This window comes from Myxocyprinus asiaticus, chromosome 26 (genome assembly GCF_019703515.2).
Source record: "Myxocyprinus asiaticus isolate MX2 ecotype Aquarium Trade chromosome 26, UBuf_Myxa_2, whole genome shotgun sequence".
In the NCBI taxonomy this organism is placed as follows: domain Eukaryota; kingdom Metazoa; phylum Chordata; class Actinopteri; order Cypriniformes; family Catostomidae; genus Myxocyprinus; species Myxocyprinus asiaticus.
Window position 1 is genome coordinate 20668168 of NC_059369.1, and position 21272 is coordinate 20689439.

At 44.5% G+C, this 21272-nt stretch overlaps 1 protein-coding gene across 1 annotated transcript; it reads left to right on the forward strand.

Annotated features, from left to right (window-relative positions):
• The first annotated feature begins 1191 nt into the window (after nt 1–1191).
• trhr2 (thyrotropin releasing hormone receptor 2) lies at nt 1192–20464 on the forward strand. Its single transcript, XM_051657420.1, has 3 exons — nt 1192–1577; nt 3206–3623; nt 19757–20464. Exons 1-3 carry the CDS (start codon nt 1192–1194, stop codon nt 20462–20464), a joined length of 1512 nt encoding a protein of 503 aa, XP_051513380.1.
• The last annotated feature ends 808 nt before the right edge of the window (nt 20465–21272 follow it).

Below are 21272 nucleotides of genomic sequence, written 5' to 3' on the forward strand. Positions count from 1 at the left end.
ACCATATGGGGGTGAATAAATGATGACACATACACACATCTGTGTCCCTCTTCAGTTACATGATTGGAAACCGCAAAGCTCTAGTCCTGTATCTGCGTTGCCAGAGCAGAAATAATAGAATATGAAATAGAGTAAGATGAAGTCCGAGCAGTTTCTGCAAGGTTGAGAATTCGGGATTGAGTTAAATTACTTTTCACATCATGTCCACCTCAATTTATTAGAGTTGCTCCAGGAGAGGCAGTGCAGTCTTATTTACAAGGCAAAGAGACAACTGAAAAGAGCAACAGATGTCTGGATTTTTCAAGCTCCCGTGTAACATCTCAGTCTCATTTAATGGCTTTAATGGATTCAAAAACACTATTTTCATACTACAATTAATGTTCAAATATGTTAGCAAAGAAACTAAACATTGTGTTTATACATCATGTTGTTTACATAAGAGATATTATCACCATTTTTTGTGCCACATGCACTGCAACACAGCCATTGAGGTGATTCAAAGATTTGTAAGATCATTCAATGTGCAGAAAAGCATGCAGTCGTATTAGATTTAGAGATACTTGCTTATTAGACATGCCATTTGCCACAGCAGCTGTATGGCTTTAAGGCTTTCTGCAGTTTTTCCTACTTATCGCCGTGCACCACTAAAATGTCTCATCTTATCTTTTTGTGCCAGATGAAATGGACGATTGTGCAATTATTTAGCAATAAACACAGGGCTATATGAAATGCTCTTAACAGTGATTGAGACTTGCATTTTCCCTGCTGACAACTGCAATCTTTTATTCCAGGGTGATCGATTGGATGGACGATTGCATTAACGGGGGAAAAAGAAACAAGAAAATTAGCCTCTGGATTTAAACGGAGTGCTTCTAATGGAAGGATACTGTTACAATTTAACAATAAATAATAAATAATATAATGGGTTGCGGTCAGCATATAAATTTTTTGTTTTTGAAGCCAAGAAAATTAAGCAGCATACTTAATAAGAGAAAAGATAATCAATAGAAGCTGGAATGGAATAGACATTTTTTCATTTTTTGTCTTCATCAAGAATTCTCCTCATACTTTGGAATAACATCCAGTGTCAATTCTCCTTTTTTTCTTCTCCACCAATTTTATTTTTCATCTTCTCTGCCTGTCTGTTCCTATTGCTTCTGATTTAACTGACAAACACCAAGAATACTAATCATGCCAGAAAATGTGAGCTCCAGAATGGACACTCCCACCAACATCTCCCTGGTGGCGTCTGGGGACACCGTGTCCGAGTCCCTGGAGTATAAGGCCATCTCTGTGTTCCTGGTGCTGCTGGTCTGTGGCGTGGGTATAGTGGGAAACATCATGGTTGTGCTGGTGGTTCTTACCACACGACACATGCGCACACCCACCAACTGCTATCTGATGAGCCTGGCGGTGGCGGACCTGACTGTTTTGGTGGCTGCAGGTCTGCCGAACATCTCGGAGAGCCTGATGGCCACCTGGGTGTACGGGCATGCTGGGTGCCTTGGAATCACCTACTTTCAGTACCTTGGCATTAATGTGTCATCATGTTCCATCACAGCCTTCACTGTGGAGAGGTAAGAACCAAGGAGACATCGCAAGGATGTGTCAGATACAGTAACTGAAATCAAATGCCTTTGGCTCAGAGCTGGATAAAGATTATGGTCAACTTAACCCTGCTGAAAAAATAGCTCAAACCAAACCAACTTGGGCTGGTTTAAGCTATGTTTTCAGCAGGGTTAAATTTACCATAATCTTTGTCCAGCTCTGAGCTAAAGGCAGCTGGTCTCCAAGTCTGGGAGCCAGTTTCTAGATGGTTTATCTGGCAAGTCAACTGGTCTCCCAGCCTGACAAGTGCACGAAACCCCTCAAAACCATCAAAACAGACTAAGCTGGGAAACCAGCTAACCACCTAAGCCTTGTTTAAGCTGTTTTCTTTTTTTTCTTTCTTTTTTTTCAGTAGAGATAATTATGTATTAAATGGTTATTTAATAAAACAATCTGAAATAAAATCTTAACTAATTAATATCGTCTGACTTTTAGTCATTTGAAGTGAGCATAACAGACAGATTCACTTAAAGGAATGTTCTGGGATCAATACAAGTTAAGCTCAATTGACAGCATTTGTGGCATAATGTTGATTACCACAAATAATTATTTCAACATGTCCCTCCTTTTCTTTAAAAAAACAAACAAAAAAACGAGGGTGCAGTGACTCACTTACAATGGAAGTGAATGTGGCACGTTTTTGGAGCGTTTAAAGGCAGAAATGTGAAGCTTATAATTTTATAAAAGCACTTACATTCATTCTTTTGTTAAAACTTCTATATTATTTGAGCTGTAAAGTTGTTTAAATCATCATTTTTACAGACATTTTACTGTTTTAGGGTTTGTTGACATTACATCGTCATGGAAACAAAGTTGTAAAATTGGCTATAACTTTACACAGAAAAGGTTAGTAAGTGATTTTATCACACTTAAATCATGTTTACATGCATATTGTTTAAGTCTTGTAGCTATATATTTTTTATAAAGTGAGTATTTCAATGTTTAAAAAATTGGCCCCATTCACTTCCATTGAAAATGCCTCACTGTAACCCAGATTTGTGCTTTTTTTAAAGAAAAGGAGGGGAAAATCAAAATTAATCTTCGTGGTAATCAATAAGCCACAAATGCTGTCGATTGAGCTTAACTTGCATTGAAACCGGAATATTCCTTTAAATTCTCTTTTTTGCTACAAAAATGGTTCCCAAGCTTTTGACCAATAATTTTCCATGATATTTCCAGTCGTTCAGATTACTGTATAAGGATTATTATTATTATTTTTTTTAAATATAGAGATTGCATTTACTGTGTGAATTACTAGCCTACTCTGGAAAATAATTAACCTAAAATGAGGTTCAAAATGTGGTTCACATCTAAATTATTCAACTCAAAAATATTATTTTTAATATCACCGAATCAAACTGACTACAAACTAATTTTAAGGGTTAGGTCAAGTAGAAATAGCTCTTTAAGATAACAATGGCAGGTTAACAATGTATGAAATATTTTACAGCAGAGCCAAACTAAAAAAATATATATGTATTTTCTATAGAAAGACTTTTCCAGAGCTGGAAATCACTGATATTTTCCAGGTTTTCCATGACTGTGGGAACCCTTTGTAAATGAGAAAATTTTTGACTATTTTCTCTTGGTTCCTCAGATACATTGCCATATGCCATCCAATGAGGGCCCAAACTGTCTGTACGGTGTCCCGAGCCAAGCGTATCATTGCTGGTGTGTGGGCCTTCACCTGTGTCTACTGCATGCTCTGGCTCTTCTTGGTAGACATCCAGGTGAACCAAGAGGGCCGTGTGCAGTGTGGCTACCGTGTCTCTCGAGACCTCTACCTGCCCATCTACCTTATCGACTTTGCCATTTTCTATGTCATCCCACTGCTTCTGGCTATTGTCCTTTACGGTCTCATCGCCCGTATCCTGTACCTGAATCCTCTGCCCCACCCACCAGACTCCAGAACCACAAGTGCCCCCACTCTCAGGAGGAGCTGCAAAGAGCCAGCAGACGGTGGTAAAGCAGGTCGTCAGGGACGCCCAAAGAGTGCACTCTCTTCCCGGAAACAGGTGTGTGTGTATGTGTTTTGTTTAATGTTTAGACAATTAATTGTGCATTTTGATCCACTGAGACTGCAGTCGAGGGCAAACGTGGGGCAGCACTTCTCTTCTATAATGCGCTTTATGATTATTATCTCACATTTGATTGTTTTTTAAAGGTCATTTCTTTCTTTCGATAGATTTGTTTTTTTTTACTCTACTAAATGTCAGTTTGTCTTTAGAAGAGCGTGATGCTATTTGTCTTAGTTACCAAACCGCTACACAGACAACATGTTTTTGTTTTTAAAAACATATTTGATATATTTAAATATATTTAATATAATTCATTTATTTAAATATAATATTAGAATGTATGAATTTATTTATTCTGCAATGCTTATGTATTTATTTATTCTTGCGTCATACCAATAAAGCAAAGTACCAAAGAATTTCCATTATCAATGTATACCTGCTTAATGTTTATGGCATACCAGCCTGATCTCATTAATATACGTAGCTATTTGTATGTTAATATTTATAACATTTAAACGTACATGTTTGGATAGACACTAAATGTACAATATGGATGTTTTAAAGCATCTAAAACATCAAAATTTTTACGTATTTACAGCTTTAGAAATGTAAAATATTGACAAATCCATCACAAATATATTTGAATATATGAATCCATTATAAATAAATTTGTATATTTTTACTGTTTTATAGATATTTTAGATCCCTTAACCCTACCCCAGCCTCTAAACATAACCAAATTTCAACAATATAAAAACATGTAACAAGTAGATTAATGTAATCATTTTTGATACAATATATAAATTTATATATATTTTGCAGCCGCTAATCCCACACCTACTCCAAAACCTAACCATAACCATTTATAAAGCATATAAAACACGTAACAGGCAGATACATTTAATCACAATAATTAATTCAGAAAAATGGCCAGATACTGTACAAAAGTAGTCCAAATGGCGATGAGCTGCATCCAGTGTGAAAAAACTATTCCTGTGCCTGGCTGTTCTGGTGCTCAGTGCTCTGTAGCATCGGTCAGAGGGCAACAGTTTGAAAAGGAAGTGTACCGGCATACATCCTCTTCACAGATCTTAAGTGCAGGTAGAGTAGCAAGAAAGGTGAGGAGGAGGGTTGCAGGAGGTGTAAATGTTTGTGTGCTGTGAAGGTCAGAGCAGGTGTGGGGTGTGAGACTGGGCTTTTCAAATCTACAGTAATATACATTTAGGTCATCAGCCAATTGTTGATTACCTACAGTGTTGGGGGATGGTGTCTTGTAGTTAGTAAAGTCTTTCAGTCATCTCCACACTGATGCAGGGTATTAAGAATAGCTTCTTTTAGCCACTCTGATCTCCTTTGCCAGTCTGTTTTTGGCCTGATTATACAAGATTTTATCCCCAATTCTGTAAGCATCCTCTTTGGTCTGACGAAGTTTTGCTGTAAACCATGGTTTGTCATTGTTATATGTTAAATAAGTCCTAGTAGGAATGCACATATCTTCACGGAAACTGATATATGATGTCACAGTATCTGTGAGCTCATCCAGGTATGTGGCTGCAGCCTCAAAAACACTCCAATCAGTGCAGTCAAAGCAGGCTTTGTGTGAGGTGAAGAGTAGAATTAAAATGATTAATCACTGTAAATCTTCTCCTGATGCACTCCATAACAGCGCTGTCATTGCTGGGTGGATGAAGGAATGTTACATTTATATAGCACTTTTCTGACATTACACTCAAAGCACTTTACACAGTGGCCAGGGGACTCTCCTCAACCACCACCAGTGTGCAGCATCCACCTGGATGATGCGACAGCAGCCATATGCTCACCACACACCAGGTTTTGGCAGAGAGGAGAGAGTAGAGTTATAGAGCCAATTAGTGGATGGGGATTATTAGGAGGCCATGACTGAGAAGGGCCTATGGAGGGAATTTAGCCAGGACACCTGGGTTACACCCCTAAACTTTACAAGAAGTGTTCTAGGATTTTTAATGACCACAGAGTGTCAGGACCTCAGTTTAACATCTCATCCAAAGGGCAGTGCCTTTTTACAGTATAGTGGCCCCATCACTATACCAGGGCATTAGAACTCACACAGAGGGTGAGCACCCCCTGCTGGCCACCCCAATACCTCTTCCAGCAGCAACCATAGTTTTCCCTAGGAGGTCTCCCATCCAGGTTCTGACCAGGCTCAACCCTGCTTAGCTTCAGTAAGCAACCAGTTTTGAGCTACAGGGTGATATGGCTGCTGGAATGGGGGGGGGGGTGTCAAGAGTGATTTTACCAGCCCTTTTCGTCACTCTGGATGTGTACACTTCTAGCAGGGTGGGTAGGGGACTGCCAATAATCCTCTCAGCAGTCCGAACTTTGAACTCATTTGAAGTCTTATGATGTCTGACTTGGTATAATATTATAGTATAATTATAGAAGTAACTCAATGACTGCTGAGTAGAACTGTATCAGAAGCACCTGTGGCAGGTTGAACTTTCTCAGCTGGCGAAGGAAGTACAACCTCTGCAAAATTGAGTCTATGTGGGCCTCCCACTTCAGGTCCTGTGAGATGGTAGTGCCCAGGAACCTAATGACTCCACTGCTGCCACAGTGCTGTTCAGAATGGTGAGCGGGGGTAATGTTGGGGTGTTCCTCCTAAAGTGCACTGTTATCTCCACTTTTTTAAGCATGTTCAGCTCAAGGTTGTTTTGACTGCACCAGACGACCAGCTGTTCAACTTCCCTTCTGTATGCAGACTCATGGCATCTTGGATGAGGCCAGTGACTTCTGCAAACTTCAGGAGCTTAACAGAGGGGTCCTTGGTGGTGCAGTCATGTGTGTACAGGGAGAAGAGTAGTATGGAGAGTACACATCCCTGGGGGGCACCAGTGCTGATTGTACATGTGCTGGAGGTGAATTTCCCCATTCTCACTAGCTGTTGCCTGTCTGTCAGAAAGCTATTGATTCACTGACAGATAGAGACAGGAACAGAGAGCTGGGTTAATTTAGTCCATAGGAGAGCTGGGTTGATGTTTGTGGCAGGACGGAGGGCAGGGCCGGGTCATGATTCCGCACACCCTCCCCTAATTAGGCTGATGAAGCCCGAGAGGGATAAAGGCGACCGGAGACGGCAGTGCGACAGAGAGAGAGTGTTACGGGCAGCTGCCCGACACCTGTGTGTGTTTGTCTTTTTGGTTCAGTTTATTATTAAAATATTATTTATATCATCAAGCCAGTTCTCACCTCCTCCTTTCCATTGAATGTGTTACACTGGTGCCGAAACCAGGGAAGGAGGAGGGATGCGCCGTTGTAAAGTCCTCGCCACTACCATCCACCCCAGCAGAGCAGGCCATCCGCCGGGGGATGGAGGAGCCTGGCCGCCTGAGAGTGGAGGAACGGCTGCCGACCGCGAGGGGAGGAGGGGCTCCTAACGACCGCCTGGAGCAGTCAGGGCCGCTGCAATGGGTGGTCTGAGACCGCTGACCACGAGCGGGGAGGGGCTCCTGCCAGGGGTGGGGGAGACCCCCTCCGTCCACCGGAACGCGGCGTGGCATTCTGTCTGCCAGGGACCGGAGGACTGCCTCAGATCCATCCGGGGAGGCGTGGCTGTCATCTGCTAGAGGGTGGAGGAGTGGCCGAGGACCAGGCTACGGCGTATCGGAGAACCAGCAAGTAAATTATTTTTTTTATCTCTCTCTCCTCTCTCTCTCCCGCTGCCTCTCCGTGTTAGCCTTTCTCTCTTTTTTAAATATTATTATTATTATTGTGTTTTTAGTTGGTACAAGCACTATTACAGTGTGTAGGTATCGTATTTTTTTGTTGTTGTTATTATTGTTTCCCTCCCCTTGTCCCTTCCCTGATCCAGGTAGACGGGGATGACCTGCCGGCAGATGGGGCAGAAGGCATGCCCACCCCCCCAGGGAAAGAGGGGGTGATGTACTTCATGCCGGGGGCTCCCCGGCCTGAGAGAACGAGGGAGGAATGTGGCAGGGCAGAGGGCAGGGCCGGTAACACTGGTTCAGTTTATTATTAAATTGTATTTATTTTTTGGTATTAAAATATTATTTATATCATAAAGCCGGTTCTCGTCTCCTCCTTTCCATTGAATGTGTTACAATGGTGTTAAAAGCCGAACTGAAGTCAACAAATAGTATCCTTGCATAAGTCCCTGGTCTGTCTAGATGTTGAAGTATGTAATGCAGTCCCATACTGACTGCATCATCTACAGACCTGTTTGCTCGATAGGCAAACTGCAGGAGATCCAGAAAGGGTTCAGTGATGTCATTCAGGTGGGCCAAAACCAGTCTCTCAAATGACTTCATGACCACAGACATCATAGTGACGGGTCGGTAGTCATTAAGTCCTTTGATCTTGGGTTTCTTTTGGACGGGATGATTGTGGAGCATTTGAAGCAGCAGGGAACTTCACACTGCTCCAGTGATCTGTTGAAGATCTGTGTGAAGATGGGGGCCACCAAAGCGGTCAGCACAGGTTTTTAGACAAGTGGTGAAACACCATCTGGGCCCTGTGCTTTTCTTGTCTTCTGTTTCCGGAAGACCCGGCATACATCCTCTTCACAGATCTTAAGTGCAGGTAGAGTAGCAAGAAAGGTGAGGAGGAGGGTTGCAGGAGGTGTAAATGTTTGTGTGCTGTGAAGGTCAGAGCAGGTGTGGGGTGTGAGACTGGGCTTTTCAAATCTACAGTAATATACATTTAGGTCATCAGCCAATTGTTGATTACCTACAGTGTTGGGGGATGGTGTCTTGTAGTTAGTAAAGTCTTTCAGTCATCTCCACACTGATGCAGGGTCATTAGCTGAAAATTGTTTTTTCAGCTTTTAAGAATAGCTTCTTTTAGCCACTCTGATCTCCTTTGCCAGTCTGTTTTTGGCCTGATTATACAAGATTTTATCCCCAATTCTGTAAGCATCCTCTTTGGTCTGACGAAGTTTTGCTGTAAACCATGGTTTGTCATTGTTATATGTTAAATAAGTCCTAGTAGGAATGCACATATCTTCACGGAAACTGATATATGATGTCACAGTATCTGTGAGCTCATCCAGGTATGTGGCTGCAGCCTCAAAAACACTCCAATCAGTGCAGTCAAAGCAGGCTTTGTGTGAGGTGAAGAGTAGAATTAAAATGATTAATCACTGTAAATCTTCTCCTGATGCACTCCATAACAGCGCTGTCATTTCTCATTCAAACATATACATCGCAGAATACGGCATGTTGCAAATGGTAACGAGACACTTGAGAGCCAATGAGCATTTGACATCACTGCCTTAAAACCGCTGGTCATAATGCTTGAGGCGGCATTTTTTGAATTTTGAAAACAAAACCAACGCGGGCTGATGGTTACAGCGGGTGCAACGGTGCTGGGGTGGATGGAAATTGAGATAGTTGAATAATAGGCTTGAATTTGGGTCTGTTCTTCACAGAAAGCAGTCTGAAGATTTGGATTATAACTAACAAATGTATGGATTAATTTTATTATTGTTTTATGGTGCTTTTTGTGGTTTTTGTTTTTTGGCATATTCTGAAAACTCCTGTGTTCAATCATGGCAAATAAAAATAAAACTAAATGCTTAATAAATGATTAAACGATTACAGAATTTTTATTCTTTTTACCATTTTAAAGTTTAGTCTTGGTAAGTGATATAATCCTTTAAAACATTGTATAGGGCAGCAGAAATCACACAGAACTGAATGAAACCATTAAAATGTCATATTGTAATGTCAACGGTATTCAATAAATGTGATAGCATTTAATTAATCTCATTGATTTTAAATTAAATGTAATTGATTAATTCTATGAATTATTCAATATTAATCATTCAAACAGTGCACGTAAACATTTGTACGTTTCTATAGGTGTTAATACATAAAATGATGACGTTTAGATTCTGTCAATATGTCAATATTGTACGTTTCATTGTCTATGCAACAGTAAGAGAATGTACATTTGCTAGAACCAAACTTTACGTAAGAATACATACAAATTCTCATGAGATCACATTTGGCATACAGCCTTCTAACATCCCAACACACCTTCCTCTGTGTGAACACACACGCATATACACTCAGTAGACCAATCATCTGAGCTCATGCTTATTATTTATTTTGTAAAAGAGAACCTGGTGGCCGAATATGATCATATAGTAGATAATTAGGATGGAGCTAATCAGAAGAGAGGCATTAGGGGCCATCATAGTGCTGTTTGACTCCAAATTATCACCACAGCATCAGCCCCAGCTGCGTTATGACACTGGAATGATGGTTCCCTATCTGTCACTCACTCGACGTTGTGTCGATGTAGTGACACTAGGGGTCACTCTTGGGAGACCCAAACACCTCTGATCTTTGAGAAAAGGCCAATGGGAATTGGCGAGTGGAATTTGCATGCCACTCCCCTGGACATACGGGTATAAAAGCTGGCTCGCAACCACTCATTCAGATTTTCTCTTCGGAGCAGAGCAGTTGTATTTCAGCAAGCTGAATTCCTCCGCCGATCCATTCACCTCTACAAAAGCTGTTGGATTTACGGTGCATTACAGTGGCATCTCCCACTCTTGCACCGGTGGAGTGCAGAGAACGCCCCTGGGCGCTTCAGCAGACTAAAAGAGTATATTCTTTCTTTAAAAGAGTGGCACTCACGGAGAGCGTCTTTTTAAAGATGCCTTTCCGTTTGTGTATAATTCCTTGTTGCGGTCGTTACCTCTCCGCTTCTGACGGCCACGATCGCTGTCTTACGTGCTTGGGCGTTGCCCACGTGGAGACAGCGTTCGTGGATGGATCATGTCCTCACTGCGAGAACATGACCATGGCAACTCTGCGGTCACGGCTTTCTTTTGTCAGAGGGAAAGCCACCCCAGCGGCTCCCTGCCTCGGTCCTTCTACCTACGGGTATGAGGCTATGTCGGTTAGCACTGGGGGCGATTTGGGGACCCCAATGGGAGCTGCTCCGCCGGGTAACCCCCCCGGACCTCCCATTCCCCAGTACGCTCATTCGCCCTGGTCGAGTTCTGGGATGAGACCGCCGGCTCATCTCAGGGCGAGTTCCTGGCTCGTGAAGAGGATGAGCTGTCGATCGCAGCGTCGGAGAGCGGGCTCGTCCAGTCTGACGCTGAGGACTCGGCTGGGCAACACTGAGCTGGCGGCCATGCTTGCCCGGGCGGCTGCAAGTGTTGGGCTGGAATGGAACCCTCCACTCCCCCCTGAAACCTCGTGGCTTGACGATTGGTTCCTGGGCCCAGAGCACCGCTCGCAGCCATGCCCTGCCCCGATCCCTTTCTTCCCGGAGGTGCATGAGGAGCTTACGAGGTCATGGCGGGCACCTCTTGCTGCCCAGACCCGGTCTCTCAGCTCCTCCGCTCTCACTACCCTCAATGGTGGGGCTGCCAGGGGGTACTCGACGATTCCCCAGGTGGATAAGGTGGTTGCGGTGCACCTTTATGGCAGGCATGGCGCCCCGGCGGCGAGCTCAGCTGTGGCACAAACGCACCCACACCAGGGCGGTTTTGATGGACTATGGGGATGATTTCCCTCCTCTCCTCTCCCCTCCCTGACCAGTCCTATGGTGGGTATCCGGAGCCAGGTAAGTGCTTCGACGTCCCCAGACTCAGCATGGCCACGAGTTTGGGGCTCAAGCCCCCTCGACGTGGCACCTCAGGCTCCGCCCCGCTGCAAGGCCCCACCTGCCGGTACGTCTGAAGAGATTGTCCCCTTGGTCCCCCTTGCCCGGAGTTTGGAGGCGTGGCGTGCGCTCTCCAACATGTCGCGATGGCTGACCAGGACTGTCTGACTCAGCTATGCGATTGAGTTCGCCAGGCATTCGCCCAGGTTCAACGGCGTCCGTTTCACCTCAGTGAAGGGCGAGAACACCGCTGCCCTGTGTGCGGAGACTGTGACCCTTCTGCGGAAGGACGCAATAGAGCCTGTCCCTCCAGCCAAGATGAAGAAAGGGTTCTACAGCCCCTACTTCATCGTACCGAAGAAAGGCGATGGGTTGCAGCCAATCTTGAACCTGCGAGTACTGAAACTGCCCTTGCACAGACTCCTGTTCAAGATGTTGATGCAGAAACGCATTTTAGCAAGCGTTCGGCATCAAGATTGGTTCACGGTGGTGGACCTGAAAGATGTGTACTTCCATGTCTTGGTTTTACCTCGACACAGGCCCTTCCTGCGGTTTGCTTTCGAGGGCCAGGCATACCAGTACAAGGTCCTCCCCTTCGGTCTGTCCCTGTCGCCTCGCGTCTTCACGAAAGTCGCAGAAGCAGCCCTTGCCCCGCTAAGGGAAGTGGGCATCCACATCCTCAACTATCTCGATGACTGGCTAATCCTAGCTCACTCTCGAGATTTGTTGTGTGCGCACAGGGACCTGGTGTTCAGGCACCTCAGCCGGCTGGGGCTTCGGGTCAACTGGGAAAAGAGCAAGCTCTCCCGGGTTCAGAGCATCTCTTTTCTCGGGTTGGAGTTAGACTCAATCTCGATGATGGCGTGCCTCACGAGCGAGCGTGCACAGTCAGTGCTGAACTGCCTGAAATCGTTCATGTGGAGAACAGCGGTCCCACTGAAGCAATTTCAGAGGCTCCTGGGGCATATGGCATCCTCGGCGGTGGTCACGCTGCTCGGGCTAATGCATATGAGACTGCTTCAGTACTGATTTCAGACTCGAGTCCAGAGATGGGAATGGCACCACGGGGCACATCGCGTGGGCATCACTCCGATCTGTCGCCACTTGTTCAGCCCTGTCGTCACGACAGATGCCTCCAAGTCAGGCTGGGGAGGCGTGTGCAACGGGCACGCAGCCACCGGCTCCTGGACGGGGCCGTGACTGCGTTGGCACATCAACTGCCTCGAGTTGCTGGCAGTGTTGCTCGCCCTGCGGAGGCTTCGGCCGTTGATCCAGAGCAAACGTGTGTTGGTCCGGACGGACAGCATGGCGACGGTAGCATACATCGATCGCCAAGGCGGCTTGCGCTCCTGTCGCATGTCGCAACTCACCTGCCATCTCCTCCTCTTGAGTCAGCAGTGACTCAAGTTGTTGCGAGCCACTCACATGCCGGGCGATGCACTGTCATGTGGTCCAGCTGATTTAGAGTCGATTCGATCAAGCGCAGGTAGACTTGTTCGCTTCCCGGGAATCCTCCCACTGCCTGCTCTGGTACAGATGCGCTGGCACACAGCTGGCCCCAGGGGCTACGCAAGTATGCATTCCCCACAGTGAGCCTACTTGCACAGACCCTGTGCAAGGTCAGGGAGGACGAGGAGCAGGTCATCCTAATAGCACCCTACTGGCCCACCCAGACTTGGTTCTCGGACCTTGCGCTCCTCGCGACAGCCCCCCCCCCCCGGCGAATTCCCCTGAGGAAGGACCTTCTTTCTCAGGGACGGGGTACCATCTGGCACCCGTGACCAGACTTCTGGAACCTCCACGTCTGGCCCTTGGACGGGACATGGAAGACCTAAGTGGCCTACCACCCGTGGTAGACATGATCACTCAGGCTAGGGCTCCCTCTACAAGATGCCTGTATGCCTTGAAGTGGCGTCTGTTCGCTAAGTGGTGTTCTTCCCGACGCGAAGACCCCCAGAGATGTGCAGTCGGGTCGGTGCTTTCCTTCCTGCAGGAGAGGCTGGAGGGGCGGCTGTCCCCCTCCACCTTGAAGGTGTACATGGCCGCTATAGCAGTGCACCATGACGCAGTTGACGGTAAGTTTCTTGGAAAGCATGGCCTGATCATCAGGTTCCTTAGAGGCGCGAGGAGGCAGAACCCTCCCAGACCGCGCCTCATTCCCTCATGGGACCTCTCCGTGGTCCTACGGGGCCTGCGGGGAGCCCCGTTTGAGCCCCTGGAGTCAGCTGAGCTAAACGCACTCTCTTTGAAGACTGCCCTCCTGACTGCGCTCACATCCATCAAGAGGGTAGGGGACCTGCAGGCCTCTTTGTCAGCGACACGTGCCTGGAGTTTGATCCGGGATACTCTCACGTAGTCCTGAGACCCCGACTGGGCTATGTGCCCAAGGTTCCCACGACCTCGTTTCGGGATCAGGTGGTGAACCTGCAAGCGCTGCCCCAGGAGGAGGCAGACCCAGCTTTGTCGTTGCAGTGTCCAGTGCACGCTTTGTGCATCTATTTGGACCGCACACAGAGCTTTAGATGCTCTGAGCAGCTCTTTGTTTGCTTTGGAGGACAGCGGAAAGGGAGCACTGTCTCCAAACAGAGGATCGCCCACTGGGTCCTTAACGCCATCGCCTTGGCATATCATGCCCAGGACGTGCCACCCCACTTGGGGCTATGAGCACACTCTACCAGGAGTGTGGCAGCCTCCTGGGCCCTGACCAATGGTGCCTCTTTAGCAGACATCTGCAGAGCAGTGGGCTGGGCAACACCCAATACCTTGTACCCAATATAACATTGTCAGGTACGAACAGGTAAGTGTACGGGACAACTGGCCGGGTGTACCGCTTGCGCATAGCACCTTCCCCCTCCTGGAGGGGGAGACATGTGCTTTTACCCCCCTGCCGTATTCATGAAGTTGTGGACGCTGGATGTCCTTCCTCCTTAGCCCTGTGGCAGGCGAGTTGGTGGAGAAACTCGTGTGTCTCCGGCCCAGCATGTGTGCTAATAGGCCCTGTGCTGGAGGAGGTGCTCCACATGTGGCAGTTGCCTGTATGTAAACACGTGTGATGTATCTTCCGCAAGACGGATTCCCCGTTGGTAAACCTGCGTCTTCCTTGGGCAGAGTTCCCTCTGCCACTGGTGTAGAGCACCTCCCCTCTGGGTAGGACCTACCACAGGGACTTCTCCACATGCGACACTGCCGACAAGCTCGGTAAGACCACGTGACGTATTTACACACAATTACCTCCCCTTTGGGTAGGGTGTGGTCTCTGCGGTGAATTCCCCTTGGGAAGGGACACCTCCCCGAAGCGAACACTTAATGGTCCCCAGCTGAACAAGATTTCCATTCTTTTTTGCGGAGAAAAAAGAGAAGAGGCCACTGCTGGGGCAGCCTGTCCCCATTCTTGGGCAGTCGACTTGTCCCCGAGGTGCAGGGGACCGTACGACGCTCGTGGGAGCATTGGGGGAGGTTACGTGATGGCCAGGTGCGCTGGCTACGAGGCACGCAATGGCCTGCCCGTCTCGCACTGCCAGTCCACGTAACACAGTTCAGCTAGTTGTGGCATTTCGAATAGGGACCCCTAGTGTCATTACATCGACACAACGTCAAGTGAGTGACAGATAGGGAACGTCTTGGTTACTTGATGGAGGGAACGAGATGTTGTGTCCCTCCTACCACAACACTGAACTCCCCGATGAAATGGCCGGGACTTTGTCTCGGCTACTCAGCACAAAACCTGAATGAGTGGTTGCGAGCCAGCTCCTTTTATATCCGTATGTCCGGGGGAGTGGCATGCAAATTCCACTCGCCAATTCCCATTGGCCTTTTCTCAAAGATCAGAGGTGTTTGGGGCTCCCAAGAGTGACCCCTAGTGTCACTACATCGACACAACGTCTCGTTCCCTCCATCAGGGAACGGAGGTTACGAAAGTAATCAAGATGACTCTCTGATAGATAATAGATGTTAAAGATATGATCTGTGCCTGCAACAAGAAAATTAAAAAACAATCAAATCTTCCATATATTTTGGTTTGGTGGCATAGTGGATATTTGAACAGGCCTTCAAATACTATTGAAGTTCATTTACAAGTACACACATGCATACAAACACTATAGATGTGACTTGACGTTCACGTCAAGCTGAGACAGTTATATCCTGCAGTGTGACATGCTGCAATTCATCTAAAACTACTTAAAACATTCTGAATAATATAAAATGTTTATATAATCAGAATGCAGTTTTTATGACTATATTAATCAATTGAGAGACTACATGGAATATGTGTACTTGTAAAAATTAATTTGTCACACTTCAGAGCTATTTACGTGAAATGCAAAAAACAAAAAGGTTATTACAAATGGTGAAAAAACAAACCAAAAAAAAAAAAAAAAAAAAAACGTACATTTTAAAATAAACTCTAGGGCCCTTTAAAATGTATTGTATCGGCACGCACTTCACTTCTACCGGTCGATTGTTATTTTGAACAACTAAATTCATTTATTGAAATTAAACCAAAAATATTTCTAAATTCAAATTACACCTCAAACGAAACGAAAATATAATCAAAATAATGAAATAGTAAAAAAAATCATATACCAAATCCAAACAACAACAGTGATTGTGAGGGACATTATTTTATGTTCCACTGTATTTTCAGAGTTTGGACATGAACTTTATTTGTTGGTGGAATCTCCAAACTGCAAGTCCAGGAACTGAATTTAGACTAAAACAGACCTGCTTGTGAAACGTCTTAGTGCAATTACCTGTTTCAAAGGAAAATAACAAATTGCATTTTGTGCCACTTCATTAACATGCAATACACCCACAGATAGCACAAACACTCCCAAATACTCTCTTCTCTTAAAATCTCCTCATCAGCAGAGTGAACTCATGCAGCCCGATTTTTCTAACCGCGCATCTTTGAACACGCAAAATTTGCGCGGACATTCAGATGAAGTATATTTTGACAGGCTCGTGTTTGACTGTACGCAGATGCTGAGTGTTCGTGTCAAAATCAAAGTATAGTTTGGGCTTTAGCACTGAGCTTTGCGCACCCTCTAAAATAGAGCCCATGTTAACCATCTTTATGAAACCCACGTTATTTATCAACTACCCAGATATACTAACTTACCTATTGTTGTCTCAAGACTTTAATGACAGTTATGACTTTTATTTGGAGTGTCAAACAGGTGAGAACACACAATATCAGATCAGCTGTCAGTCTTTCAATATCTTAATGAAAAGCAGTCCTTTCAGTGACAGCATGTAAATGTGTCCTTGCTTTTGTTGTGAGTGCACTGTCTGTGCGGGTATGCCCACATGCACCTCAGATCAAAATCTTGAAGATTCAAGAGGGCCCCACTTGAGCAGAAAATTAGCATATTATGATTTGTGATGTTCACTCAAGGATGCTTAATACTCCTAGAGATCTATCTCTATCTTTGAGGTTAGAAAAGTGACTCCTTTTCTCATCCTTTTGTACCTCCTTTCATGCTGCACCTCCAGCCCATTGATCACTTCATCTAAAATTTTGACATCATGACAGCAGAGGCTCCCCTTTATTTAACCTAATCATGAGTAGCAGCTGGCTTTGTTTAGGCTGTGTTAAGACCTGGTTTTCCATTGATAAGGAATCACAATAACCAGATATTCAAAATGCATATTCAAACTGTCACCGGCAGCCATGCAGTCATTATCTCCTGCTTTGTTAATTAACAGAGCTCCTCCCAGCCACACACTGTTTCAATTAGATGCTTTGTTGTGCAGACAATTTTGTCATTATTATTGAAGGCCTCCATCACCGCTTCTCTATCTCTAGCATGCAACTATGAGTGTGCTCTACCCCAGAGAACTCCACATGTCTATGTTCATGGGAGGATTTTTACATTTATTCACCACTTGAAATAGGTGAGGAGACGCTAGGGAGGTTTTGTTTTCTTTGAAAGAGAAGACTTTGCTGCAGATTATTCCATCCTTCTCAGAGGGGTGCAGCGTTGTCTGTCTGTTAACCGTCAACCTGGTTACAAAGACAGACTCTATTTGACAGTATGTCCCCAACTCCCTGTCTCTCTGTCTCTTACTCTCTTTCATTATCTCTACCATTCCCTCTGTCTCCACAGAACTGACTGCTACATTTTCTAGTGCAACAATAAATGTTAACATAAAATATTAACTGATCTAAACAACAATGAATTATTTCTAGGTTAAATTTTATTCAAAGATTTGGGTCCAAGCTTATTTTTGTTTTTAAAAAGACTCTAAAATATGCACTTTAAATCTTCGGTATGGTTTTTGGCAAAGAACACACTATAAATACCTTTTATATATATATATTGGAGCCAGGCTTTGTCAAGAATATTTAAACAAACACAATAAAAAAAAGATCTGATTTATTTTTTTAAATATTCAGATTTTGTATAAAATGTTGTGTGTGTAAAAACCAGTATATATAAAGTATTCCATCTGTGGTCTTACAGAAGTTATTAAATATGTAAAATAATTTTTAGGGTATAATTGCATTTAATTACTATTGTGTTAATACTGTGCTGTTGCAAAATATTCAGTGTTACAGCAAACGTCTTCCCAGCTATGGATGCAACGCAATGCTCCCTTGTCTTATCTTTGAATATGAATATATGAATATGTGTTGAGGAGGAGGGCGTGGCTGGGCCGAGAGGATTCACGCTTGGCACTGAGTTGCCCAATCAGCGGGAGATAAAAGGAGGAACAGGGGACGGCAGAGAAAGAGAGAGAGAGAGAGAGACGCATGCAGCAATGTTTTGTGTGTGCGCTATTGTTATGTTCCAGTTCAGTGTTTTATGTTGAATTAAAGTCTTTTTGATTGTTAATCTGGTTCCTGCTTCCTCCTTTCCTGATGAACAAGAGGCGTGTCTGCCACACTTGTGCCGAAACCTGGGACCGGAGGAAGAAGCACCGTCAGAGAGCCCTCGCCGCTGACGGAGGATCGCAACAATGAGGAGAGGAGTGGTTCGATGGTATTAGAGCAATCCACCAGGAGATGGAGGAGCCACTGCCGTCCGCAGGAAGCGGAGTAGCCGTTGCCATCCGCCAGAGGATGGAGGAGTCACTGCTGTCTGCCTGGACGCAAAGGAACAGCTGCTGTCCACCAGGGAGTAAAGGAGCTGTTGCCGTCCGCCAGGAGGCAGAATCCAGTGCCATCACCCGACGTCGCGGAGGATCGCTGGATGGCTGGCTGAGGACTGAATGGCGGCATGGTCGGGAACCAGAGTTTTTTTTTTCTTTTCTTTTTCCCTCTCTCTCTCTCTGTCTCTCCCGCTATCTCCGGTAATTCAGACCGGAGGTTTCCCCGGCCTGAATCGGGCGTTGGGGGTATGTGACGAAGAAGAGGGCATGGCCGGGCCGAGAGTATTCACGGCCAGCACTGAGTTGCCCAATCAGCAGGAGAGAGATAAAAGGAGGAGCCGTAGATGCCAGAGAGAGAGAGAGAGAGAGAGAGAGAGAGAGAGAGAGAGTGAGAGAGAGAGAGAGAGAGAGAGAGACGCACGCAGCAGTGTTTTGTGTGTGCGCTTTTGTTATGTTCCAGTTCAGAGTTTTATGTTGAATGAAAGTCTTTTTGATTGTTAATCCGGTTCCTGCTTCCTCCTTTCCCAATGAACAAGAGGCTTGTCTGCCACAGAAAATGTTTGGTGGGGATTCAAAAAGGCAATTTAAAGAAAAACAGCTGAGACATGACACAGGCACATTGAATATATTTGAGGTCCTGAGTTCCAAGATAAACCTGTATTATATTTACTGTTTAACATTACAGCACATCTACCTCTGTGTGGAGAAACACAAATGTATGTGAAATAAGGTATTTGTTAGCAATATTATTATTTCTAAAATATGTGATATATAGAACCAAACTCAGAACATTATAGGGATTGTACAATCATAAGAAATCTATATAAATCTATTAAGAATGACAGGGAGAGTACTATCATCGTTCTCTGTTTGTATGAAAGATACATTTTTAAAGTTGTTTTTGTCTGTCACTGCTTTAAAAACATAACATTTTTATATATAAAAAATTGTATCTTGTTTTTAGACTTACAGAAACATTGTGAAAACTTGTTAAAAGTCATTATTCAAATTAATATTGTTCAAAGAAAATATTAAAATGTCTTGAGGTTAAATTGGCACATTTTAACATCTGTTTGCGCTGTTAACAACTTCTTGTTAATTGTATAAAAAACTTGTTAAAAAATAGAATATGAGGGAATATGCTGGATGTTAATGTGAGTCAATGATACCTGAAAATGAAACTGTGCATTATAATTCTCTGATGAACTGGGCTTTTAGCTTCAATGTGTAATATCTGCAGACTAAAGCCAAACTCACTTCACTGTTTGGGCCAATGTGGCTGTTCAAACAAACAATTTTAAAATATAAAAAAACAAAAACAATTACACACTTTTAAACATTAAACCATTGCTTTACATGTGATTTATAATGTCAAATCCTCATAGAGTTGTGAATTTGTCAACCTTTCTCCTCCTCAGGTCACTAAGATGCTTGCAGTGGTGGTTGTGCTGTTCGCCTTGCTGTGGATGCCTTACAGAACCCTGGTGCTTATTAACTCCTTCATGAGCACACCTTACCTGGATGCCTGGTTCCTGCTTTTCTGCAGGACCTGCATTTATGCTAACAGTGCCATCAACCCTGTTGTTTATAACCTGATGTCCCAGAAGTTTCGCTCGGCCTTCCGTGGGCTGTACCGCTGCCAGAGGGAGGATGGGCACCAGCGATCGCTATCCATGCCCCGCCTTTGTAACAGCACCAATGGCACCAGAGACACACCTAAGAAAATGAATTCAGCCACTCCTGACCAGAAACAAAACAGAGGTATGATGGACAACAAGGAGAATAAGGAAAATATGGACAAGCTAATAAGTGATGACGTAAAAAACAAGATTGATTCAAACATTAACAAAATTGCTGTGGAAAACAGCAACATGGAAAAAGATACAGATGAACTGAAAACTGATAAAAAGCAGAACTCTGAAGACAAGGTAATGCCTACAGTGGAGAATGTGGACAGAAAGTTTAATGATAACGGGAAAAATATGGAGGAAAGTGATGATACTGCAAAGAATATAATTGCTGACATTTGCAGCATTGAGAAGACATTGCTGGACCCTAGTGAATTGAAACCCGCACTGGTGCAATCTGAACACAGTGACACAGAGTTGAATCACAGCATTGTATAGATCACTCCACCCCACAACATGTATATTCACTGTACAGCTAAGGACATCTATGATGAAGCAGAAAAGAATACAGCCTGGCATTCATTTTTTTTTTTTTATTCGATCTTGAAAGTGGGAACTTGCATGCCCCTACAGGCGTCATCCTTTCTCTCTCCAGTGGAGGTGGTGAGACTTAGACCACTCTCGCTTCATAATTTACAAGTGGAACCATTTGGCTGTCAGCACCAGCAGCACATGCCTCCTCTTCAGAAGGACACACATGGCTGCAAGTGAGGGCTCAGGCTAGGGCTGCACAATTTGGTCATTTTACAATTATTTTGACAAATATTTCGATTTGAACAATATGAACATGTAATTTAACTCATATTTCTGCTGCTTAAACATCAAGCCTAAAAGAACAAAAAGGCATAATGGCACATTAAAACAGCACCCATAGCAAAGAACAATCAGAGATGAGATCTCTTTAATGTCTCAATAATGTCTCAATCTGTTCTCAGATTTGCCAAGATCAACATGGTCAGGAAATCGACAAGTTGCTTCTGAAAGTTCATGCATCTTTATATCAACCCTATCAACCAAATTACTGACAAGTGGCTTCCCCGTCAGACATTTTTGCATCAATTCAGGCATGATCATATTTCCCTCCAGCGCTACTGATCCACGTGTTGCATGAGCAACCTCTAGACACGAGTTCTGGTCCCATAGAAACTAGGAAGTAATCATTTTCACATAAACAATGGTGAGTGAGGCTCAGAGGTTGCATTTTTGCTCTAAACAGTTAGGTTAAGGGTTGGGGTTTGGGGGTAGA